Raw genomic sequence first — 27,061 nt, forward strand, 5'->3', positions numbered from 1 at the left:
ATGTCTGCACTTCGAAAGAAATTTGGGGACGATTATCAGGTAGTGACCACCTCGTCGAGCGGCTCTGGGTTCAACCAGCCGACCGCGGAGAAGAAGAAGAAGAGGCAGCGCTTCGTGGACAAGAACGGACGATGTAACGTCCAGCACGGAAACCTGGGGGGCGAAACGAGCAGATACCTCTCGGACTTATTCACCACCCTTGTAGATCTTAAATGGCGCTGGAATTTGTTCATTTTCATCCTTACTTACACGGTGGCGTGGCTCTTCATGGCTTCGATGTGGTGGGTCATCGCCTACATAAGAGGAGATCTCAACAGAGCCCACGATGACAAGTATACGCCATGCGTGGCCAATGTGTATAACTTTCCATCGGCGTTTTTGTTCTTTATTGAGACAGAGGCTACTATAGGCTACGGCTACAGGTATATTACGGACAAATGTCCAGAGGGAATCATTTTGTTCCTTTTCCAGTCAATTCTCGGATCAATCGTAGATGCCTTTTTAATTGGCTGCATGTTCATAAAAATGTCGCAGCCCAAGAAAAGGGCAGAGACTTTGATGTTTAGTGAACATGCAGCTATTTCCATGCGAGATGGGAAACTAACTCTGATGTTTCGAGTCGGCAACCTGCGCAATAGCCATATGGTCTCTGCGCAAATTCGCTGCAAACTGCTGAAAGTAAGTCTTACTGCCATATAAAACCCCTAGCAGTTAATTCACAGTTAACAAGAACGCTCCTGAATGAATTCGTTGCCAGAATTTAAAATGATGCCTATGTCATTATTAATTATTCCTGTGTACTTGTGCATTTTTGATTATGCAATGAAAAGTGTCCCTGTTGGATTCCATATATTGGTTTCAGCGAAAACTGGATGACGTATATGTACATAAAAACTTAGGCATTTTTTTTTCTCCCCATATGTAGAATTGTAAAAAATGTAAACAATCTTAATATATGAATTTCTTCATGATTATTTTACAGCAATACAGTAATGGTTCATGATTTCAAGATGGCAAGCAAGAAACTATCATCCACCGCAATGGTTTATTTAATTTATTTTGTTTTTTTCCGGAGTCGTTATGCTATTACCCTGCGGCATCATCTTAATAAATCGTAATTTGAAAAGACTTATATTCGATTAACGCCCATGATTCTTAGGGAAAAAACTGCATCTGATGTGAACTTAATTGGATTTGCACGGGCAATGATTGATGACTGACGAGATGTAAACAGCCGCCGAGACGGCTTCATCATGTGCGCTTCTCTGCATGCCCGCGCAGTCCCGCCAGACGCCCGAAGGCGAGTTCCTGCCGCTGGACCAGCTGGAGCTGGACGTGGGCTTCAGCACCGGCGCCGACCAGCTGTTTCTGGTGTCACCGCTGACCATCTGTCACGTGATCGACAGCCGAAGCCCCTTCTACGAGCTGTCCCAGCGCTCCATGCAGACCGAGCAGTTCGAGATCGTCGTCATCTTAGAGGGGATCGTGGAGACCACAGGTCAGTCCGTCCTGCGCGGTCGTGCCCCTGCAGAAGCGCACAAGCACAAGAAATGACATGTAACTGTAAAAACACTCAAAAGCACTCTATGAAAAATAAAAGAAAATGAGCTGAATGGCCTCTACCAATTAAACTAAATTACCATTGAGCAACTTGAATGGCTCCGGGGGTTTATACGCTATAATATTCGGTGTACGTTGGTCAAGATAAAAGTATCTTGGGAGGATGAAATTAGAGCAGCGTGTCTTTGTGTGAACTCCGTAAGACATTCCTTTAGTGCTTGGCCGTTGCGTGGCGTTTATTCGTGGCCTTAGAACACATCTGTCAGGATCTCAAAAGTAATACGTACAGGTCCAGTTTTAAATGATTTCGTTACAACAGAAACAAACCAGCCTTTCTTTGTGAGGAATACATTGTCTTGGATGGTTAATAAGGGAAAGATAATTTGGGCTCTAGTTTCCTTTTGCAAAAATAAGGTTGTAGTTCGCCTTAAGTATTTTCTTCGCTAAGTTCCTGTATCTGGCTGGGGGTGATGCACACTTAGACTTTCGGTTTGCCTACGAGAGGAAAATGGCTGAAATATTGGGGATTTTTCTGTGTACAAACACTGCAGATCCTTACATAAGAGGAGTGAATAATTTACACAGCGTGCTGTTTTCTGATACCGTTATCGACAGTACATTAGACTTAACAAATGGACTGGCGGCCCACCTTTCTCTGATTGAATCATCCATTTTACTCACTAGGACGGCAAAAAGACGTGGTCCTCCACCTGCCTCATAACGATAAGCAGGCCTTGTGTAGATATGTCCCTTTAAGGCATTGGAAAGATTATGAAAAAATAAGAAATTTTATTAAGCCGAATGTAATTTTGACCGTTATGTGTTTTGGTGGCCGCTGACTGTTGTTCCGTGTCCCGGCTATAATCCGACCGTTATGAGGTAATCTTTCTCACTTGAAAGCATGCTGAATTTTTGACTTACATCCTCTATTTATAGATCTGCCCAGTGCAGTGATACTGGGCTGTTTAACCAAACTATGGATTAAGGCTGTCATCAGAGTTGATGTGCCTTGTTGTCTGCTTAAATAGTGCTGCTGTGATGAAGTAGATCAAATGCATTCTGTTGATGGCCTTCCCACTTGGTCAGGAGAGTTAGCGTGGAAATGTAGTCCTTACAGAAATTAAGCAGGGCCCACCTTAGGTTGTTGTGAAGAAAGGGAAAATTACAGTGTTTGTTTCGTAGCAATTAGCAGAATGAATTATGCACCCATTTTACATGCATATGTTTTGTAACAAAATTGACGGACGGTGATGATCGTTGAAGAAATTGTTTGACAAGTGTTCATCTTATTTAGTTATTTTTTTGGGGGAAAGCTAAGGTTATAGTCAACTTGTCTTATTGTCAAACAAGTGAGATGCGTTTATTTTTACTGGTGAAAATGTGACGGGAAGCGAACCGGGAGACTCTGGGTGCTGGTTGTGAAGAAACAATGTCACTCAGACTGAAAAGAGGGAATCACGCAGAGGGGCTCAGGGCGCCGTCTACATGATGTCATGCTACCAAAATCCCTCAGATCACGGGCAAGCGGCAGGCCCGCTGTAGGCCCTGTTTCTTTAATAGCCCCCAGACCTGTCAGGTGGAGGGTACTGTTATGTAAGCTGTCCGTGATGTGGAGTGTTTTAAGCTGGGAGTCGATATTCTGGCTACACGACGAGAAAAGCAGAGTGGACTTGAGTTCCACCGGTATTTGGGCGACATTTTCCGACTGGCTCTGGTACAGCATGCCGTCATCAAACTCAGCAGCACACAGACGTTGGCCTGATATTGAGTGTGAACTGAACGGGTTTAACAGTGTGTTGGAATGAAGGCTTGGCGCTAGCATGACCACTGTCCAAATTTAAAGATCCAAACTCTCTCTCTGCTTGTATTCTCCCCCTGGGTTTCTGTGAGTGATTTTCTTAACTTTCTCATTCTGACAAGAAGGTAAAGCTTTGACATTTAACTACTGCCCTGACTGTCCTAGGTTGGCTTACCTCTTCTGGGCTGGCCTGCTCGTAAATACTCTGTCTGTGACCTCAACTTCAGATCTCACCCTTTAAGCTGTGCTGAGTTTCATGATCACGGACTTCCTGAGTGACCTCCAGTCTAGTGGTGGCTAGAGATAATACATAGATATTTAACTCTACCCAGAGCTTTAGGGACTCGGAATATTTTACTCCACTGATGTACATTAAAGGTATTGTTCCCAGCCTATTAATTTAAAAACCAGTGCTCATAGTGTGAAACATCCATCCATCCATCCATTTTCCAAACCGCTTATCCTACTGGGTCGCGGGTAGTGTGAAACATTTAAGATGCATATAATTCTCGAAATGAAATGCTTCCCTTGTTATTTGGTGAAATATAGATTTTCTTGGTTTATACATACTGTAGATGTCGAGTAAGGTGAATTTAAAATGAACGAGGGGGCAATCAGATGTGAGCTTTGCATTATTTAGCGAAGCCGCTCCATTTGTTGGCCAGTTGAATTAGGAGAGGGATTGAGAGTATGAACCACTAGTATGAAAACAGTATATCTGTAAATCTGACGAACAGTCTCTGTCCCTAGATACTTTCTTGACTATTGTAACTCTGTTTCCATGGAAACCATTTTTTTTCACTTCTCCTCAGCCCTCATTTAAGATCACGGTACTGAACGCTTAAAATATGTATACCGAATGGGAACAGATATGGCAGAAAGCCCGTAAAACTCAAAAACGTCAACATAACTGACAGTATAGATGCCGATGGATGGTGGACATGCTGGCACAGCGGGTAACGCTGCCGCCTCACACACCCAGTGTGGGGGTCGACATCTTATCTCTGCCTTGTGTGTGTGTGTGTGTGTGTGTGTGTGTGGACTAGGTTTATATTACTTTGTGGGGATCAAATGTGCCCTGTGATAAACTAGCATCCCGCCCAGCTTGTACCCCAGCCCTGTACTCTGTGATGGACCGGCATCCTGCCCAGGATGTACCCCAGCCCTGTCCCCTGTGATAGACTAGCATCCCTCTCAGGCTGTACCCCAGCCCTGTGCCCTGTGATAGACTGGCATCCTGCCCAGAGTGTACCCCAGCCCTGTGCCCTGTGATAGACTGGCATCCTGCCTTGGGTGTACCCCAGCCCTGTGCCCTGTGATAGACTGGCATCCTGCCTAGAGTGTACCCCAGCCCTGTGCCCTGTGATAGACTGGCATCCTGCCCGGGGTTTACCTCAGACCCTGTGCCCTGTGATAGACTGGCATCCTGCCCAGAGTGTACCCCAGCCCTGTCCCCTGTGATAGACTGGCATCCTGCCTTGGGTGTACCCCAGCCCTGTGCCCTGTGATAGACTGGCATCCTGCCCGGGGTGAACCTCAGCCCTGTGCCCTGTGATAGTCTGTCATCCTGCCCAGGGTGTACCCCAGCCCTGTGCCCTGTGATAGACTGGCATCCTGCCCGGGGTGTACCCCAGCCCTGTGCCCTGTGATAGACTGGCATCCTGCCCGGGGTGAAGCTCAGCCCTGTGCCCTGTGATAGTCTGGCATCCTGCCCAGGGTGTACCCCAGCCCTGTGCCCTGTGATAGACTGGCATCCTGCCCGGGGTGTACCCCAGCCCTGTGCCCTGTGATAGACTGGCATCCTGCCCGGGGTGAACCTCAGCCCTGTGCCCTGTGATAGTCTGGCATCCTGCCCAGGGTGTACCCCATCCCTGTGCCCTGTGATAGACTGGCATCCTGCCCGGGGTGTACCCCAGCCCTGTGCCCTGTGATAGACTGGCATCCTGCCCAGGGTGTACCCCAGCCCTGTGCCCTGTGATAGACTGGCATCCTGCCCGGGGTGTACCCCAGCCCTGTGCCCTGTGATAGACTGGCATCCTGCCCGGGGTGTACCCCAGCCTTGTGCCCTGTGCTGCCTGCCTTCTTAATGCCTGTCCAGGATAAGCAGCTGAGACAGAGATGGAGGGACTTCAATAAACTACAAGCCTGGGTTGCACAAAAAAAACCCATTCAATGGAATGATAGGGTAAGTTCTCTAAAGCGCACTGAAATTAGCAAAAACTAGTGGGATGTACTAGTGGTATTCTGGCAGCTTTAAATTGACCAACTTTTAAACCATTAATCGAAAGTCATGTCCCCTATCTCTGCATTGCACGCAGCTGCCTATCATGGTCAGATATGCAGAATATCTTTCCACTCATACGGTCAGTTTGACTATGTTGTCTGGTCATCATTTCAGGGCCTAAATTTTGCTAAGATTCTGGTTTAACACCTACATTCACATATAGGGCAGGGAAAGTAAACCGACCGAGAGGGAAAATGGAAGTCGTCCTCTCAGCAGTGTTACAGACGTTCAGTCGCTAACAATCACACCACAGCTCTTCAGCACACCCGTCGCCGCTAATTATGGACGGCTAACCTGTAATTTCTTACTTAAGTTATTTAACCTTGCCGTAGAATTGGCAGTGCAGCCTCATTTGACTTCCAGGGAAAGAAAAACAGAAAACAAACAAGCACAAATAGCAGTTGTGTTATTATTTCCCCAGAAAACTCAAGCTAGCGATTCCCGTAGCGTAACACTGGTAGCTGACTCCCCGTACATTTCTGTTTGATAACATATTGTGCTTGAAAAATTTTCGATTCTTTTTCTTTTTTAATAATGTGCCTATCCATTAACGATTTGGGAGAACACAGATATCATTGTTATGTAGAATGTGATTTGGGCTGCCTAAAATGCTTCATGCACTACAGCGTGGAGTAAAAACCGCAGCCGCTATCTTACAAGCGAAACGGGACCCGTCTCCTGGGATGTGCAGCGTCGCAGATTTCCAAACCAAACTCGCAGTTTCCGCTCGTGCAGGTTTAATCTTGGCAGTGCCGCACCACCCTCCCCCCCCCCATAAGTCTCTCCCCCAGGTGCTGAGTGTGTGTAGCAGCCTGTTACAAGGTGCATTTCGGGGTAATGCGTGCAGTTTTTTTAGGAACCCTTTACGTAATTGCTGCTAGGAACTCGCCATCTGCCTCTGTGGTCACTGTGAATGTGCATTTCAGTCGTTGAACTTGCCCATTTTTCAGTCCTTTTTAACAAACCGGCTTCTGCATTTTGCCCCAGAGGATGGGAATCACCATGTGATGTTTCTTCCCTAAAAAGTTTACACAAGTTTACAAGTCCACTTGAGGGGGGGGGGGTTGGGCATCCAATTGACCTTGGATCCCCAGAGATTTTTTTTTCTTTTTGGCTCCTCTCCTCTGTTGTTATTCAGCTTGTTTTCTTCCTTGCTTGCTTTCTTCCTTTCTTGCTTTCTTCCATCATCTTCCCTTTTCCCCATTTTCGTATTATTCTGTCTTAATGAAGTAATGTATCACAACACGCCCATGTAATGTGCCTCAGGGCGACTCTGTTGCAAAAGGCACTATAAGTATATAAAAATATATATGACACTGATCTTTTCAATTCTCCAGGTAGGGAGCTGGGGGGGGGACAAAAACATGGACCGACTGTGGGTCCCCCGAGGATCGGACTGGCAAACACAGCCCTAAATGAGAGTGAGGCGGGTAAACGCCAGCCACCAAACAGGAGGAGGAACGGACAGGCTCCATGGCCAGTTTATCCACAGCCAGTGAGCGCCTCCTCCGATCTGCGAAGGGTAGAATTTCCCTGTCGGTGTGCAGCCGCTGTGCCTTCATGCTGAGATGCGTGTAGGTGGCGTGGGAGCCAGGAGCTGTGCCTTTAGATTGATTTCGTAAGCGCTGTTTATGTTTATCTGCGCCTCCCAACTTGCATCAGAATACGTGTGAATCGTATGCATGTCGGCAGAGGAGAGTGCACAGTTCACATTCCCTTCGCCTGTTTTCACGATCTCCCTCTGTATTCCACGTTAACGTGACAAATGCTGTTAATAGCCTAGTTCCCTGCAAACCAAAGGATCTTTAAAAAGAAAGACACCTCCATCTGAGGCCGTTTAATAATAATAATCTTCACTAGGACTAACCCACTGGGAGACCTCTCTCTTTCATTCTTTTTTTTTTTGCTGTGTGCATTGCGATGGTGGGTGCAGCACGTGGTTCTCTGTGTCCCTGCAATTACCACCAGCATCTGAGGAGCAGCGACGGCTGTCTGTTTTCCTCCTGACCTTCACTGCCCGCTGTCCTGCCAAGTGTAATAGACTCAGATCTTTAGGTGATTTGTAAGGTTGCCTGTTGAGTGTGAGGGATTATGTCGGGACTGATGTGTCCCTGCCGGTTTGCAGAAGAGTCCCCAGTAGCCGATTCTGGCCAGGTGTGGCTGTTTATTTTGGCAAAAGAGTGTCTGAGGGCCGCTAGGCTTCTGGAGGGTGCCGGTCGCAGAAATCCGAGGTCCACTTACCCACAGGGTAATAATGGTGCATCTGGCAGAGCGGCTGTGTGTCCAGTTGTTCTGCGGTCGATTTGCATTTGGGGAACTAGGCCATTAAGAAATGCAGTGTCACTATATATCCACAGAAAACAGGGAGTTCTGAAGACCTTTCATTAAAAAACGGTAGAACAAGCCTCATAATTAGTTGCTGGAGGTGTCTGGAAGAACGACGGACTCCAAATGAGGTCAGAAGAGTACAGACGTTGGCCAAATTGGTAGTCGTAGGTAAGAGTGCAAGGTGACTTCTCAGGAACTTTCTGTTACTAGGAATCGTGCATTACAAAGATAATTTACTGAGCTCTCCAGCTATGATGTCAACGATTAACTACGTGGTTTGGGTGAACGGTAGTACTCCTGAGGGTGAGGGCTGTAATTACCTGACTGTAAGGATTTTTGTATGTCTGTGCCGGCTGGTAATAAATCATTGTCAGTAAGAGGCACAATCAAGGAGTCAGAGTTTAGAACAACACAACCTTGGTCAAACGGGGGATATTTGTAGCCATTATGCAGCAGCCGTGTTCTGTGGTGATTTATAAAAGTCCGGTCAACACTGACACCTCTAGATATTCTTCCAGTGCTGTCTTCCTCACTGTAGAGCATATATAATTAAAAATGGGCACTTTTAATACTTTGGCTTCCAGCGCTTTGGCTTCCAACAGTTTTATTTTGGGAACAAGGGAACGCTGGGTTGCATCACACTTATTGTTACTGAATAGAGCAAAAAAAAAAGAGAAACACTTCAGGAAGGACAAACATTTTAAAGAATTCAGAACGATAGTGAAGGGAGGTTTGGCCTAAGGGCTTCAGGTATTTGCGTGGGGGAGGATGGGTGACCTGGAGGTTTCATATCAGCCCTGAGCAGCATCAGAGGGGACTGGACTGTCTGTAGGAATAGGAGGAGTGGGCTGAAGTGCTGAAGAGCTCAACAGAGACGCTCACCCCCGCCGTAGAGCCTCTGACAGTTGACATCATCCTCCTGGATGTCTGGAGAGGATTGATCTGCAGGGAGCCGCTTGGTTCCAAATCCATAAACGAAGAGAAAGACACAGCCATCTTCTAAATTGCTCCCTGGCTTGCGTGGGAGTTAAGGTTGTGGATTCTTACGATTGCACCACGTCCAAGATGTAAAGCCATGGAGATTTTGAGTTTCCTCCTAGGGGAAAATCTCCCATCTGTGCCAGAGACCTTCTCTCACGAGAGGGGTGTAGATCCTGAGGGTAGAGTCCAGTTGGAGCACACAGCATCCCTGTCTCACACTGTCTGGGGCATTCTGGGCCTGAGGTCTCTGCCAGTGCAGAGCGGAGGCTCATAGACACAAAGAAACCAGTCTGTCTAGGACAGGAAGCAGTATGTCCAGTCTGGTGCTGGATGTAACGATTCCAGTCCGTGCTCTTCGTCGGCACAGTGTGAAATCCTTTCTTGTTCACAATTATTGGTTCCGAGAACAGGACCTTTTAAAAGGCACAGATCGTTCAGGGTCCTAATTAAAATCCTTTGCCGTGAAAATGAAAGCCTATAAAAGTAGAGGGGCATCCCCCAAAGTTGCTGGAAGAGGAGGCAGACTTTAGCGAGGCTTGTAGTGCCACGCATCGGACAAAACTCTCACGTAGAGTGGGAGTGATAGGGCACAATCCATACAGACTGTGATAGATCAGTGAATCACTAGTGCTGGGAAGAAAATTGAAGTGAATTTGCATAGTGTTATTTTCATTTTAACAGGGCTATTTCTGTAAGGTGTTTTCAACCCACATTATGTTCGACAGTACATTTTGAATATGCACACTTAAAAAACATAAATATGAAGGCTCAGTTCTCTCCCTTTTTCACCTAATAAATCAAATTCACACATTGTGGATACATGCTGCATTGCACTGTTCCCCGGAGACTGGAATAGGGAAGATTTTTTGACCAATAGTGGAAAACCCCCGTGGGATTTTCAGAGGCATCACGTGACACTGCAGGCCCCCAGAGATTCTGCAGTGTCATTCCTGCAGTGAGGGTTCAGTTTAATCCCTCAGTCATTGGTCCTTTCGCTACATTACCACATCCAATGTGATATGCATAGTGTCCATATGCATCTGAAGCAAGTGAGATTAGGGACCCCATCCTACAGGATTTTAAATCTTCTTTCTCTTCTGGCTCAGTTCCTCAAATGTGACGGGACCTCATAGTTTGGTTGTGATATGTGACAGGAAGTGATGTCAGCAAAACAGTGCAGTCAGGAGAGCCTGGGGGTAGTGAGATGCTAACACTGGGCCTGTCAGGGTGCTCTGGTATTTCATCTCCTTGCCCTCCAGTTATGTCAGCAGTAGTAGTTCTGCTTTTGTTATTTTGCTGTACAGAAACTTATGCAGCAGAACAGTCATTAATTGCTGCCGGATTTTCTCTTTGCTGTCAAGTGGCACAGTGCAAGTAGCTGATATCTCTCAGTCAGTGCTTTCAGAAACCAAAAATTATTATTTTTCAGTTGCCTGCCCTTCTTTATAACATGATGGAAATCTCCAGTTATCTGAATATACAGTGAGCTCTCCCAGGCTGTGTACTGTTAATTACACCCATCTGTGTACCTACAAGCATTACTTTACTGAAATTTCTCTGTCCTGAGTGACTGATTTGTTTCATTCTGATACGATCAAGCTTAGTAAACATCATGTCTTTATGTTCTATCCCCATTCTTTCCGGAGCATTCCTGTCCCATAAATCTAACGGATTTCAAAGCAGCCCGGAGTCAGTGATATCTACTCTGTTTAGGGTGTTGTTTAGTTGAGAACATCTGGAACATTCTCTAACCTCCTCTGTGTTTCTATCCTCCCTCTGCGATATTCCACACCCTTCCATCCTCCCTCTGCGATATTCCACACCCTTCTATCGTCCCTCTGTGATATTCCACACCCTTCTGTCCTCCCTCTGCGATATTCCACACCCTTCTATCGTCCCTCTGTGATATTCCACACCCTTCTCTCCTCCCTCTGCGATATTCCACACCCTTCTCTCCTCCCTCTGCGATATTCCACAGCCTTCTCTCCTCCCTCTGCGATATTCCACACCCTTCTGTCCTCCCTCTGTGATATTCCACACCCTTCTGTCCTCCCTCTGCGATATTCCACACCCTTCTCTCCTCCCTCTGTGATATTCCACACCCTTCTCTCCTCCCTCTGCGATATTCCACAGCCTTCTCTCCTCCCTCTGCGATATTCCACACCCTTCCATCCTCCCTCTGCGATATTCCACACCCTTCCATCCTCCCTCTGCGATATTCCACACCCTTCCGTCCTCCCTCTGCGATATTCCACACCCTTCTGTCCTCCCTCTGCGATATTCCACACCCTTCCATCCTCCCTCTGCGATATTCCACACCCTTCTCCCCTCCCTCTGCGATATTCCACGCCCTTCTCTCCTCCCTCTGCGATATTCCACACCCTTCTCTCCTCCCTCTGCGATATTCCACACCCTTCTGTCCTCCCTCTGCGATATTCCACACCCTTCTATCGTCCCTCTGTGATATTCCACACCCTTCTCTCCTCCCTCTGCGATATTCCACACCCTTCTCTCCTCCCTCTGCGATATTCCACAGCCTTCTCTCCTCCCTCTGCGATATTCCACACCCTTCCATCCTCCCTCTGCGATATTCCACACCCTTCTGTCCTCCCTCTGCGATATTCCACACCCTTCTCTCCTCCCTCTGTGATATTCCACACCCTTCTCTCCTCCCTCTGCGATATTCCACAGCCTTCTCTCCTCCCTCTGCGATATTCCACACCCTTCCATCCTCCCTCTGCGATATTCCACACCCTTCCATCCTCCCTCTGCGATATTCCACACCCTTCCGTCCTCCCTCTGCGATATTCCACACCCTTCTGTCCTCCCTCTGCGATATTCCACACCCTTCCATCCTCCCTCTGCGATATTCCACACCCTTCCATCCTCCCTCTGCGATATTCCACACCCTTCCGTCCTCCCTCTGCGATATTCCACACCCTTCCATCCTCCCTCTGCGATATTCCACACCCTTCCGTCCTCCCTCTGCGATATTCCACACCCTTCTCCCCTCCCTCTGCGATATTCCACACCCTTCTGTCCTCCCTCTGCGATATTCCACACCCTTCCGTCCTCCCTCTGCGATATTCCACAGCCTTCTCTCCTCCCTCTGCGATATTCCACACCCTTCCATCCTCCCTCTGCGATATTCCACACCCTTCTCCCCTCCCTCTGCGATATTCCACACCCTTCTCTCCTCCCTCTACGATATTCTACCCTTTTCCCATCTCTCCTGACCTGTCTATGACCAAAGCCTTGTCCATGTCCTTGCCCAACGCTACATCAACACACTACCTGTAGGGCCTGTGACTAACCTTCCCTCCCCATCGCCAACTCCTCCCCCACAAAGCGGGATGTTTGTGGTTTGCTTCACCCTGGCTTCACTAACCCCCCCCCCCCCCCCCCCCCCGCTCTTTTTCCGGCACCCAGTGCTTCATGTGTATTCAGACTCACCAACAGAAGCAGCTGAACGTAACCTAAGCTCATGTCGTGCCCAATTCTCTGCTTCCACTGCAGACAAAGAAAACCCAGACGACAGCTCGCAAAGAGATTCTCTGTCATTTGTATAAGAAATACAAATTGTGCGTAATTTTTGGCTTTAATGAAACATTCATTGAATGTTTTACAGACAGTATATAATTATTTTTGTGTCTTTGTATGGAGCAGTGGTAGTAAGATGATAGGCAGGTTGTTTTGGAACAGTTTTGGTTTCCTTTGATGCATTTTTTAGCTTTTCTCCACTGTCTTCCTTCTGTTAACTTTCATGGCCTATAGACTCTCATCTCTGTGGCTGACCTCCCTCAGAACTGGGCCAGCAGGCACTCTGCTACGTTATCGTGTTTTCCGGTGCCGGGCTGCCCGTGGTCCCGGCCTGGGCCGACCGGAGCTCGTTCTCAACATTGTGCGAGAAGGAGGCACCAAGGTCACCCTTAGCCTTATGGGGGACAGGTGCATGCCCTAACAAGCAGAGGTGGTTCCTGTTGAAGCATGCCTTTGACCTGGCCCCGAGCATTGTGGGTAATTTACACCAGGAAGACGGCTGGCTTTCACACTGCTTCTGCGTTGCTGTGAGATTGCTCAGTCCTGTGCCTACAGCTGACCCAGATAATTAAACCCTGCTGACCTTGATCAGGCTAATTGCCTGGTTTGGGTTTTTATAGGGTCGGGGGGAGGAGCCAGGGGAGGGTTTGTCAGAAATAAGAGAGGGAAAGGCCCTGGGAGAACATTACCAAGGACTTGAGGGTTTTCAGTAACATTTTCCCTGTTTGTTTTTAAGGGACACTGAGCCATTTTGTATTGATTTTTCTCAATAAAGTCACAAAATAACCTTAAGGTTAACCTGCACCATTGTTTTGCCCTCAGAACTGTGCCCCGTAACATGCTGTGTTTTATTTAATGCCGCAGCCGCATACATCAGTGTAGCCTGGTGGGTGGAGTTTCTGCCCCAGGCCGGCAGAGTTAGGGGTTTGAATCCCTCCTCTGCAGTACTATGTAGTGTTTACAGGGTTCTTCTGTGCTGAAGTGTTTCCGCATGCAGTCCAGGCTAACTGGCATCGCTGAGTCGCCCGTAGTGCGTGTATGTTTGTGGTGGATGGACGTCCGGTCCAGGGTGTCCCCTGCCTTGCGTTCTGTGCTGCTTGGGATGGGACCCATTCCTGTCTGTGACCCAGATAAATAGTTCCGTATGTGTCTTTCTGGCGGGGAAGGCTGCTGTTCATTGGGCCACCCATTAGCAAAGTGACATTCCGGCGTCCCACCCACGGGCCGGCCAGCTGAGATTTTGATGCCCACGCATTTTGCAAATATTCCCACCAAATTTTCCCATACGAGGGCCGTACAAACAGTCCGCCGTTTGCCTAAATCCGTCACCGCCAGCCAGGCCTGCTCTGCACATCGGTACTAACTGAGCAGTGAAATGTCCGTAGCTGGTTGCTAGTGTAAGATAAGCTGATGCACATGAGCGCCGCGCAGCGGGCCTCTCACAGACAGCTTTGTCGCTTGACACGTGTTTTCTCGTTTTGGCCCACGATCAACTTCTGCTGCGCACCCCTCCCCAGCCACAGCGAGCGGCAGTAGGGGCACACAGATGACTTTAACATCCCTGGGCCACCTGCTCACTCCGGGGCTGATTTCACATGTGGAGCACGTCACAGCATGCGTCCACCCCTGGCTGGCATTGCAGGGGGGGGGGGGGGGGGGGGCACATGCTGAGTGTGTGTGTAACAGGTTAGATAAAATAAACGCCTCTATCTGGAAAACTTTATATCCCAGAGATTTTTCTTTTTAAAGAGATGGAAAATCCCACCCACCTCCATTCGCGTTTGTGTTCTGTTTGAGTATCTGTTTGCTAATAATCATGCATTTCTTGATTATAAATCAAGAATCAGCTGGATATCTGTACAAAAATAACAGTACAAACATCTGAGCTCACTTGTGTGTTTGACTGTGTGTGTGGGGGTCAGATATACCCAAATGCCCCCATAATGTGATGAAAACCTGTTATTTTGACAGTGTGTGTGTGTGTGTGTGTGTGTGTGTGTGTGTGTGTGCGTGTGTGTGTGTGTGTGTGTGTGCGTGTGTGTGTGCGTGTGTGTGTGTGTGCACATGAATGATGCCAGTCAGTGGGGGTGTACAAATATACAAAGTTTGGTACAAACTTCAGTTTCAGGTTCACAATTTAGTGCAAATAGTGCAATTTCAGTACAGCAGAGGAAACTGAATTTGTTTGATTTTTTTTAATTAAAACTGCAAAAAGACACAATTAGGAGCATTTTGATGTAGGAACACAGGTGATGTGTCTGACAATGTGTCTGAATAACTAATCTTGAGAGATGCTTATTTGCACATTGTAAAAATAAAAATGTAAAATAAACTTCATCAAAAATATAATGTAACATCAAAAATATCCTCAACAATCATAATGAACTAAATCCCATCTGAACTAAATCCCATCTACCACCAAGTATGGGTCAGAATGTATGGTGATAAACCCCCCCATAGCAATAATCATTATTTTAGACTGGACTTAATTTCCTGGCAAATGTGCCTTAAATGCCTGTGGCAGACTAACTTGTCAGTGCTATTGCTACCTTGCTTCGGTCATACACACATTCAGAGCATGTCGTCTCAAACGAATTAGTATGTTGTATGTGTTTCTAGCAACATATCCGAGTTTGGGTATAACAGAGCTAACAGACAGTCTTCTTCTACTCAACTACTCTGTTTCCAGCGCTCCCAGTGTAATTTATTTGGAAATGTTCCTAAATAGCCGATTATGACTGACTAACCAGCACAAGCTGTAACCAGCCCACAGCCACAATTAGTATAATACTTTCCCTCATCAACATCTACTGGTGAATTTAGGTTCTGCCCATGTTAATATATGTATTCATTTGTTTCGTTGTGCGTACCAAACCGAAAACGATGTATGAACGGTACACAATGATTATGTGTCCTATCGCAGCCCCATCAGACAGGTTTCGTGAGATATTTCTATTTCTTAATGTTCGGCAGATGAAGTGAGGTCTGACCTTAATCTAGACAATCTGTCCATCTTCATGCTGAAGTAGTAAGAAATGATTCTCAATTGTACTGACCTTGCAGCTTCTGTCATGACCGTAAAAAGCGTGCAGACACTTAGGGGCAGGTTGTGGCGATGCAGTGTGCTTAAGCATCTGTATGGGGAGGACATGCAGGAAACTGACGAACCCAGCTCCATTGTGGCACTACACTCCATTGTGGCACTACACTCCATTGTGGCTCTACACTCCATTGTGGCTCTACGCTCCATTGTGGCTCTACACTCCATTGTGGCTCTGAACTCCATTGTGGTTCTACACTCCATTGTGGTTCTACACTCCATTGTGGCTCTACATTCCATTGTGGCTCTGAACTCCACTGTGGCTCTAAACTCCATTGTGGCTCTACACTACATTGTGGCTCTACACTCCATTGTAGCTCGACACTGCATTGTGGCTCTGAACTCCATTGTGGTTCTACACTCCATTGTGGCTCTACATTCCATTGTGGCTCTGAACTCCACTGTGGCTCTAAACTCCATTGTGGCTCTACACTACATTGTGGCTCTACACTCCATTGTGGCTCTACACTCCATTGTGGCTCTCTCTCTCGGTCATGGTATCACTAAACCCACTGAAATGCCATTAAGTTCACAGTCCACAGACTTGGGAAATGGGGCTTTGCCATCAGTTTCGTAGATTTTTAACCCTTTTTCTGCCACACTTATGACACTAATTCTACACAGGAGAGAGTTAGAGACACCTTTCCTTCAGCGAGAAGGTTGCCTGACCCAGACTTCTGAGAGACACAATCCCTTAATCTGTCACCCACGTGTTTGACACTCATGCATTTCAGTGATGTATGTGCAATGACGAGATAATAATTCAGAGATTAATGTTTCATTATTAGCAAAATTATTAGTAGGGCTAGTGATGTAGTAAAGTTCTAGTATTTTCTGTCAAGCAGATATAGTTGTACGTTAGTTCTGAAAGATGGCTTGTGCTTCCAAATTGTTAATGGCTCCCTGATGGAAAAAGACCTTCAGTTGGTTTTTGCTGTCGGTACCTAGCATTGACAAACGTATGTGAGCGATGAACCCATTTCTGGTGCACCTGTAGGCATGGAAACGTGTTCTGTACATCGGGCCGGCTGTGTGTGCGTCGCTCAGCCTTTCGTCGATGAGAGAAATATAGTAGCTTCACCTCCTCTGCAGTTGTACCCGCGGGGGGCACTGAGATGGAGAAGCGCCTGAGTGCCCGCTGATGATGCCGGATCCCCTTTCCAGAACCTTCCTGCATGCACCTGAGGAGGCCAGCACGCATTCGCATTTTGGCATGCTTTGGGGCTTTCTGGAAAAAGAAAAAAAGAAAAGCTGAGACAATTACAGGGGCACGTGTGACGAGAAACGTGAATAGTGAGCAATGTTTGTGAGGTAGTAAGGTGCAGGACAGGGAAATGGGGCTTTAATGAGGTTCCTGAGCACAGAGCACACTGTCAGGCAGGCGGACGGCACACCCAGAGAGGCACACGCCGGGCGGTCTGGCTTCTGCCTGTCAGTCCTTTTCTTTTCAGCAGACGAGCCTCAGAGTACCTAGTGCTGACAGGACTTGAACTGCTCACTGTAAGCTACAGGGCCCAAGTGCAGAAGGGGACTCAAACGCCAAAGAGTAAAGACAGAGTCAAGAACTCAGCTAAGACAGAACACTGCCAGAAACCGAATCAGAACCAAAACCAATTAAAGTGATCCAAACAGCCAGCCTAGGAGAAGCAAATGCATAGGTCAAACTTAATCTCAGATCTAAAAATGGAGACAGTGCACAGAATAAGTATAAATTGAATGATTGGATTCAGTGTGTGGTTGATTAGGTATTGGGAGCGTCTGGAGGTGGGTGGCGCTATGGGGAACGACCACATGCACGGCAGATAACTGGATTCTGGGCTGGGTGTGACCGAAGAGGGGAGCACTGAGATTCTGTAAAGCAAGTGTTTCCCAGCCCGGCCCTCAGGGGGCCCCAGACGTTCCACGTTTTCACTGCCTGCAGCTGTCGGAGGATCGGGCTGAGGAGCTATGAAGGAGAAAGCTGGCTTTTTGAGAGTAATGACCTTAAACATCTCCTGTAAAGGTGGGTGAAAATGTTCTAGGACATGAGTTATGAGTATAATATAATTATATAATTATTTGTAAGCAGACTGGAGTACTGAGTAAATTAAGACTTCAAAATCCCTTTCTTATGTCTTGTTTGTGTGTCTGTCATTTGGCATAGTACTAGTATCCATTATTAAAGGGATGAAACTGATGTAACTAATGATAAATCTGGCCTATTTTTAAGGTTCTTGATGAGATCGAAGGGTCAATTGAAACATTAGCTGATGGATAAAAAAGCTAAATGCAGATATTGGGAACATTAGTGGCCTGACTTCATGTCGACCGTGACTCTTTGATCCTCTGTCCATAATTACGCCGTTGGGACTGCGGTCTGCGCCGCATTTACAGGCTGCGGTTCTGTCTCAGCTCTGAAAGTGGGCTCCACTCAGCCTCCATATAGGTTTGTATGTTCGGGCAGACAGTGGTTCCCATAGAAACCCACAGTTCTTGTCAGGTATGACTTTCCAGGATTACATAAGGCAGTTTCAGAACACTCACGCCATGCCATTGTTTCTGGGTTCGTTTTAATGGATAGAGTTTACTGTTGCTGCTAATCCTGCTGTGTTTTAAAATAGGATTCAGGACATCCACACGGAAGTGATGCGATGCCGTAGTAACCTCAATAGTATTAGTAAACCTGGATGACTTTAATGTTCATAGGTCATACCCAAAGCATTTTTTTTGGGGGAGAGGTGTGGGGGGGGAAGGGCGGGATCTGGTCCATAACCCTTTGCCAGTGGTGAAACAACAGAAACACATTTAGAACCAGTGCCCAATGTGGTCTTTTAAGTTGATTAGTTAATTAGTTCATTAAGCGCTGTCGCTGCCCGCCGCCCTTGAATGCCCAGCGAGCTGGTAAAAGCAGAAATTTGCCGTCGCCGTGGGCTACAGCGCACCAGGCTTCTGTTCCGGCAGATGTTCCCCTTAAACTCTGATTAGCCCATTAGGCTAATAGAACGTTTCCCCTCGGTTGAGACAAACCGTTGACGAGCTTCTCGTGGAGTATAGGGGTGCCCGAGAGAGGGGGAACGCCAAGGGCCGGGCACTGTTTGGACCATAGACGTGCTGTAGAGACTTCACGTACAGCAGACTCCAGAACAAAGAATAATGTCTGTGACTGTGTGTGTGTGTGTGTGTGTGTGTGGGGGGGGGGGGGGGGGGGATTCATACCCAGCAGAAGACGCTGTGGCCACAGCAGGTCAGAGTAGAAGACAGATGTTATTTATCAAACTGAAACATTATTTCCATCCTTCTGCTTATGAGAATTAAGCAGAAAAAGGAGGATGTGGTTATTTGGCAATAGCTTATAATGAATAATCTTATCCTCCCACTGCACAGGACAAATCTTACAAGAGACAGAGGAAATGTCCATCTGTTCATTGTGGACTTTTATTCTTTAAATTCATTGAATTACTGTAATAAATTTCATAATAATCAGCGTTGTGCGAAGTTCGTAATTTATGAATTGTGTCCCATTTCATAGATGAATTGGAATTGGAAGTGAATTGGCCGCACGACCTGCAGGATTTTTAAAGGAAATGGATTTGCAGGAAGATAAATTAATTCATTTCAATTCAAGTAAATTCAATGCAGTCACACATGAATGTCATTCGAGAGTAAAGCATTGATAATTATATAATACATTTACTTCCTAGATGGTAGATGTACTGAATATACTGACCTTGTACATATACTTGTACAGTGAAGTATACTTTAGATTTGCATGATTTTAAAGGAAAGATTGTATAGAACTTTTAGCCAATTCTAACAAATATACATTTTGTATGTGTGCTAGCAGTAGCTTTTCTGAGTGTCTGTGGGTTGTCAGATGGACACGCTTGTGAGGCTCATTTGTATGACTGTATGAAGAGCTCCTGCAATATGGTACACAAAATGACAGCTAAATTATCTGTTGTATAAGTGACACTTAAAATGTTGCATTCTTTCATTCCGAATAACACGACATTTTTCAAACAATGTTACAGTATGTGTTTATGTGTATGTAAGCATGTTTATTTGTAATTCATATTGAAGTATTAAGTTGTGTTATTACAGCTGCAGCCACACTGTGTCTATGAATTTATGTGAATTCAACTCCATTTTAATTCTGCTTCCTTAAATTCAAACTCTCAATCTTGATTTTAACTATAATTCAAATTCATGAACTGATTGAGACTTGACCTGTTAAGAATTTTGACATATTGTGTCCATTTCTGTAACCATGCCATCTATTCCTTTTCCATAACTGCTTATCTGGTATGATGTCATCATGAGTTTGAGGTAAGGGGCACCCTGGCTGCCTGCCCATTCCAGGTCATATTTACTCACACTTTGGGCAATTTAGAGTCACATACATGTGACTCTGACACTGCGTGTCTTTGGGAGGAAGCTAGAGCACACACTAAACTGGGAGTATGAATTGAACGTGCAACTCTGGAGGTGTCAGGGTACAGTATTACCCACCCACGGCAACCTCACTATTCTGGCAGAAAATCATGTCAGAAGATAGCAGGTCTTCCAGTTTATACGTTGCCTTGGCGATTGGAGTGATGTCACACCTGATTGGACTACAGCCCTGCTTACCCAGGTTGGCATTTTACACCTGCTACCGTTTGGGCATAAATGCGATGAAACTGCTTTAAACCTTCAACTTTCCTCACCAGAATTAGACCTTGTCGTAGGCGTTGACTTTCTCGAAAGTGGTATAACGTCGAACAGGGCAGCAAAATTGCAGCCTGTTCACCATCCCTCATATAAGTTTGTTGGGAAAGGTCGCATGTAATGTGAGCTGTGGAAGAGCAACGCCCAGAAGAATGCGCCGAAATGGCAAACCAAAGGGACAGTTTACTGCGGCATCATCCATCCACCTTCCAATGGCTGTACCTCCAAGGAAAACGACATTAGCGTTGTATTTTGAGTTAGCGAAGAGGAGGGAATCGATATTTATGTCCTGAAAACTCAATTACTAGCTTTTTTTTTTCGAGGGAATTTGGCAGGAAGGCGCCACTGTGTGTGTTAAGTAAGAACTGGGGATCGTGTCACCTGGATCCCCTCAGAAAGAGGGCTGGTACACAAACAGTGATCCTTAGAGCTGTCAAGTGAGTTAGCCTGAGAATCTGCCCCTCTGTTATTACACTGGGGATTAGGGGGGGCTTCTTTCTAAGAGCGTTTGCTTACTTCAGCACCGCAGAATGGTTGTGTTTGAGGTCCTGCATCCCACTATGAGACTCCATGACAGTTTAGGAAGGTAGGGAGCACTAGGAGGGTAGGGAAGATGAGGAGGGTAGGGAGAACGAGGAGGGTAGAGAGGATGAGGAGGACAGGGAAGATGAGGAGGGTAGGGAGAATGAGGAGGATAGAGAGGATGAGGAGGACAGGGAAGATAAGGAGGGTAGAGAGGATGAGTAAGACAGGGAAGATGAGGAGGACAGGGAAGATGAGGAGGGTAGAGAGGATGAGGAGGACAGGGAAGATGAGGAGGGTAGGGAGAATGAGGAGGGTAGAGAGGATGAGGAGGGTAGAGAAGATGAGGAGGGTAGGGAGGATGAGGAAGGGAGGGAGGATGAGGAGGACAGGGAAGATGAGGAGGGTAGGGAGAATGAGGAGGGTAGAGAATATGAGGAGGGTAGGGAGGATGAGGAAGGGAGGGAGGATGAGGAGGGTAGGGAGGATGAGGAAGGGAGGGAGGATGAGGAGGGTAGGGAGGATGAGGAAGGGAGGGAGGATGAGGAGGGTAGAGAAGATGAGGAGGGTAGGGAGGATGAGGAAGGGAGGGAGGATGAGGAAGGGAGGGAGGATGAGGAGGGTAGAGAAGATGAGGAGGGTAGGGAGGATGAGGAAGGGAGGGAGGATGAGGAGGGTAGGGAGGATGAGGAAGGGAGGGAGGATGAGGAGGGTAGGGAGGATGAGGAAGGGAGGGAGGATGAGGAGGGTAGAGAAGATGAGGAGGGTAGGGAGGATGAGGAAGCGAGGGAGGATGAGGAGGGTAGGGAGGATGAGGAGGGCACAGACAAAAACGCAGCAGGATTTCTCCTGACTGTAGAATGTGAGGTAGTGGAGGGGGTTAGGTTTGGTGTGTGTGTACAGTAGATGTCCTGGGCTGACATCAGGAGATGAGTGCATCCATGAATGTTGCTTGCGCCTTCTTACAGTCATGTAAGACACTGTTTTTCTCACCCAAAAAGTGCCCCCCCTCCCTTACCCTACTCTATCCCTTTCCATCACCTTTTTTTCCACTCCTCCCCACCTCCTCATTAAATCCGTCTCCATCCCCCTCCCCAAATGAAGTCCTTGTTCTCTCCTCCCACCCTCATTTCACATGGTTCTGTTCACAGCCTCACCCGGGTCTCAGGAAGAAGTTCCTCATTGTTCTTTAGATTTTTTTGTCTGCTAAGTAATTCTTCTAATTAGAACCATTTCCATAATGAAGCTTACAGAAGTTGGGCCTTACTTGCCTTGAGCTCATTAAATAAACCTAATCCAAGGACTTTAAGGCGGTTTGCCATTGCAAGATGCCAGTGTGTTTTATCCCAGTTTCCATTTATAGGATACCATAAAAATAGATCAGACATCAAATCAATTTAATCCCTTATGCAGCAAAATGTTTTACTTTTGAGATTACTGACCCATCCTGAACAGTACCTTTCACTTCCAAGAAATGTTAGCCATTTTTGAAGGGATATTTTTATACATTTTAGGCAGAACTCGGGCAGTTTAGTAGTACAGAAGTCCTAAAATATCGCAAGACATCAGGCAGGACAAAATAAAAATATGCCAGAAAAGAAAAAATATGCATTATTTTATTAACGTTTTAGATGTTTTATCATTTTTTTAAAACTATCCACTATGACATTCAGGGTGAGCTCTTAGCCTTTTAATGGTTATGCATTTAAACATGTTTATGTAGAAGAAGGTCTTCTGTACCTTTCTTACGCACGGTACCCAAGCCGTGTTGGAATCACCCTTCTTGGACTCAGGACCAACTGGGACTTGACCCAGAATCCCGTTTCCCCTGCTTTGTGAACGACAGCAGCAGCGACCGTGTCCCGACGTCAAAGGGCTACACTACTGCGCTGCCCTCCGTCGAATTGCTGAAAGCAGGGCATCGCGCCCAGCTCCGCCCCCCAGGAAAGGAGGCCACACAGCAGCATGCCGACGTGGCTGAGTTGGACTGGGCCATCAAGACGATTCTACTCAGAGGCGGATCCAGGCGAAATGGGCTTTGCACTGGTGGGGGGGGCCGTAAGGCCGTCCACGTCCTGCAGCTCCAAAGCGGCCTGACAGGGCCTGGTCACTCTGCTTGGGCTTTTCCAAACCCGCAGATGAGACATTTCTGGGCGCAAGGCACAGTGGAGTCACACCTCTCCCTTGCATTATTCCGTTTCTGTCAAAGAAAAATCGCCAAAACGTGTACAATTCCACATCCGTACACCAGTAGCTTTTCTAAATGGAAATGTAACAGGGAAAGTTCTGAGAATGACTGATAGCTCATGTCCAAATGAAATGCACAGATACCATGTAAAGGTCTTATGTAACAAAATGTATCCTGATTGTTTAATCTTTCATCATCCTGTGTCTCAGTGTGCGTGTGATACTGGAGCGAGTCGGTGATGTACATTTGGAAAGAGCAGAAATTCAGTACAATTAATCTGATACATTTAATATAGCAGTACCCCACTGTACCGTTGCACTTTGTTCAAAAATAGGAAATATTTAGTGTTATTGTGTATAGCTATTATCTACAGATATCACTGTTTTTGAATTATTCTTATATGTAATACATGTCTAACTAATGTGCCTACATGTCAGATTTAAGACTGGCATCTTGTGCAGGGTGTTTCCGGTCTCGTACCCTGTGTTCCTAAGTTAACCTAGAGGCTCACTGCAGCCCAGCACTTAATTTGCAGATATGGAAGACGGATGGTTGCGTGGATGCAGTTGTTTGAATTAAAACGCAGTTACAATATATATATATATATATATATATATATATATATATATAATGGTTGTAATGCTAATGCAGATGTTAGCTACCACATACGCAAACACCTTCCCATCCATCGTCGTGCTCTTGTCTCAGGGTACCTACTTGCTGACCCCGTGTGGGTATTTCTCGGTTCAGCACTGGCACCTGTGGATATGGAGATAGAGAGTCTGCCGTTCCACGTCGCCATCCGTCTACCGCACTGAACCCCTGTATTCGCTGACTTTTCCCTCTCCCTAGTCGACTGGCTGCTTCAGTCTGCTCGGGCGCCCAAAATACAATTTTGAAGAGCTGAAGCGCATTTCGCAGTAGCAAGCTAACAAAATACGTACGTTAGATCCTGCTTATGACACAGACCATGCATGTGCAGTAGCTATTACATTACAGTTTGTTCCTCCGTAAATGCTAATGGTAATTAAATGGCCTTCCAGACATATGTTGTTGTCTGTTACGAAACCATGTATTTCCTGCACAGGAGTCTGTCATAAACGTTTATAACTTCCGTATTATCTCTGTGCCTTCCACCTGCACATTGACGCCTGACAAAAAAATGTAATATTGCTGGAACCTTCCAGAAGCCTCAGGTGATTAATGGTATATACAGGCCAGGAGGACAAATCACAGCACCTCGATCTTTAGAACCAAAAATAAACACACACACACACTAACACACATGCACAAAGGTGTTCCTGTCGCTCAAGTGGCAAGAAGCTGAGTGCACTTCATCCTTCATCCTTTTTTGAGGGGGTGTTCTGTTGTTTTGCCATTGACATTTCACAAAGGCGGGTTCAGAACAGACCCGGAAATATGTAAATGAGGCCTTCCCTAGTGAGGCCAAGGTGCACGTCGGATCAGGGTGTAGCCTGAGCCATGAGAGATGGAGGTGAAGCTATATGACTATTGTAAGAGGTGTACCTTCCCACATCTCTCGCATGTGGAGGAAAGTTTGCTAATATCGATATGACCATGTGCTATTTTCTGAAAGATCTCATAAAGCACTGATAGGGGAGGACCTGTGTAGGTGCTCTGAGAATTGTTGAATTTTTATAAAACTTGGAAAAATGACACAATGAAAAAAGCATTTTTTCCATACATAAAAGATGCACTAGTTTGCTAAACATCAGTGGTGTTTGGTGGAATCTATGTTATGCAGGAAGGTCACTGTGTCCCTTTGACCCCATTCAGCAATTGTCTTTGGGCTCCTCTGTACTGTCCTCTGTATGTTTTGATTTTATTGCTTATAGTCAGAGGACAAGAGGCTCACCGGTGTCTCTTTAGTGTTTAACAGAATTACATTTCCTCCTTTGCTTGGGAAAAGATTGATTAATATTGTCTCAATGTCCAAAATGCCCCTTCATGCTAAGCACGCTTGGCTGGGCCCGGCCTGTTATGACGGCCTTCTGTCATTGTTGTTCTCCAGGCATGACTTGCCAGGCACGGACGTCCTACACCGAAGATGAGGTTCTATGGGGTCACCGCTTCTTCCCGGTCATTTCTCTAGAGGAAGGCTTCTTCAAGGTGGACTACTCCCAGTTTCACGCCACGTTTGAGGTCCCGACGCCTCCATACAGCGTGAAGGAGCAGGAAGAGGCCCTGCTCCTCTCCTCCCCGCTCACGGCACCCTCCCTGAGCAATAGCGGGGACCGGGACGCCTCGCTGGACGGCTTGGAGTCGCTGGGGGACGTGGCGGTGGAGAGCACCACCAAGCTGCCCTCCAAGCTGCAGAAGATGACAGGTCGTGACGGGCTGCCGCGCAAACTCCTGCGCATGAGCTCCACGGCCTCAGAGATGACCTACAGCCTGGGCGAGCTGCCTGTCAAGCTCCAGCGTATCAGCTCCGTGCCCGGCGTCTTGGAGGAGAGGCAGGGCGGCAAGGCGGGTCGCGTCAGCGTCGAGCCCATCAGCCAGTCCGTGGCGGACCTGCCCCCCAAGCTGCAGAAGCTGGCCGGCAGCGGGGGAGGGGTGGGGGCCGTGGCAGTCGGGGGACGCATGGACGGACACCTGCCCCCAAAACTCAGGAAAATGAATTCGGACCGGTTTACGTAGAGAACCCAAATCCCACAGTGCCCCTTCCAATGACTTTGCAATTTGCTAACAACTACATTCTTATATTTAAGAACACTGAATATATAAATATATGAAATATGTACACATATACTCTATATAAAGTAGGGTAATGGATTTTAGTACTACATGCACTTCTGGGTGTAAGTACACACAGCTTTGATAAGAGACCTCAGACCTCAACTTTCAGGTTGTTGTATGATAGCTACGGAGAAGCAGCATGTATTTCACTAAGTGCATGTAATGCCGCATTTCTTTGTCTGTTTTTTTCTGGCATGGCATTTAACTATAGATTTTATATATATATATATATATATATATATATATATATATATATATATATATATATATATATATATACACGCACAAAATGGTTTTAAAGAAAATATTAAAATAAATAGGCTTAACTGCTGAAACTCATCAAGAGGAAACATTCATACTTAACAGGTTGCTGAGCGAGCGGCGTGCAGGAAGGTGCATTACATCCAATTTGCGCTGATTAGTTTATTTAATGTCAACTTGTGTTATCCAAAATGTTATTTTGAATGCATGCTACACTTATTGAATTAGTTAGACCAAGGCAATGGAGCCGGATGATTAGCCTTAACTAAACAAATTATTTTCACTATTGATTTGCACTTGTGTTTAGCTATTAAATATACAGGGGTTGAAATTTGTCTTGAGTGAGATACATTGCATTTTTTAATGCCTGGGAAAAAATCAACCGCTGGATGATACCCCCCACCCTCTTGAAAAAAATAAATAAACACAAGGGGTAATCACGATTTATAACATAAAATCAGTTCACTTATTTCTGATTCGATAGATGGCTTTCCACATATGAAAAACTAACTGGAGTACAAAAGCTTTAGAGAATGATTTTGCTCATAGTGCATGGTGCACATATCATCCATCCATCTATCCATTTTCCAAACCGCTTATCCTACTGGACCGTGGGGGGTCCAGAGCCTATGCTGGAAGCAATGGGCACAAGGCAGGGAGCAACCCAGGATGGGGGGCCAACCCATCGCAGGGCACACTCACACACCATTCACTCACATGGGCAATTCCGTAACTCCAATTAGCCTCAGCATGTTTTTGGACTGTGGGGGGAAACCGGAGTACTTGGAGGAAACCCCACGACGACATGGGGAGAACATCCAAACTCCGCACACATGTAACCCAGGCGGAGACTCAAACCCAGAGGTGTGAGGCAACAGTGCTAACCACTGCACCACCATGCTGCCCCATGCGCATATCAGCTCAGATTTATTTATAACATCGTTCCTGTCCAGAGCCCTGTGATTTGGGCAGGGTTACGTTTAACTCCTTGGTGAACAGACCTTCTACAGGAAGATGTTTGAGAAAACAATGGTTCCCGTGCTGCAGCTCCCTGTG

At 46.5% G+C, this 27,061-nt stretch overlaps 1 protein-coding gene across 1 annotated transcript; it reads left to right on the plus strand.

The window, feature by feature from the left end:
• On the plus strand, window positions 1–25,951 carry LOC125710300 (G protein-activated inward rectifier potassium channel 1). Its single transcript, XM_048979885.1, has 3 exons — window positions 1–678; window positions 1,282–1,498; window positions 25,020–25,951. The coding sequence occupies exons 1-3, from the start codon at window positions 1–3 to the stop codon at window positions 25,643–25,645; spliced, it is 1,521 nt and encodes a 506-aa protein (XP_048835842.1). The 3' UTR covers window positions 25,646–25,951.
• Window positions 25,952–27,061: the final 1,110 nt, after the last annotated feature.

The sequence above is a fragment of the Brienomyrus brachyistius genome, chromosome 16 (genome assembly GCF_023856365.1).
Source record: "Brienomyrus brachyistius isolate T26 chromosome 16, BBRACH_0.4, whole genome shotgun sequence".
NCBI classification, from domain to species: Eukaryota; Metazoa; Chordata; class Actinopteri; order Osteoglossiformes; family Mormyridae; genus Brienomyrus; species Brienomyrus brachyistius.

Coding starts and splice junctions, on each gene's coding strand:
- LOC125710300 (XM_048979885.1), top strand. CDS start 1: ATGTCTGCACTTCGAAAGAAATTTGGGGACGATTATCAGGTAGTGACC. Junction 679..1,281: donor TTCGCTGCAAACTGCTGAAA/GTAAGTCTTACT, acceptor ATGCCCGCGCAG/TCCCGCCAGACGCCCGAAGG. Junction 1,499..25,019: donor GGGGATCGTGGAGACCACAG/GTCAGTCCGTCC, acceptor GTTGTTCTCCAG/GCATGACTTGCCAGGCACGG.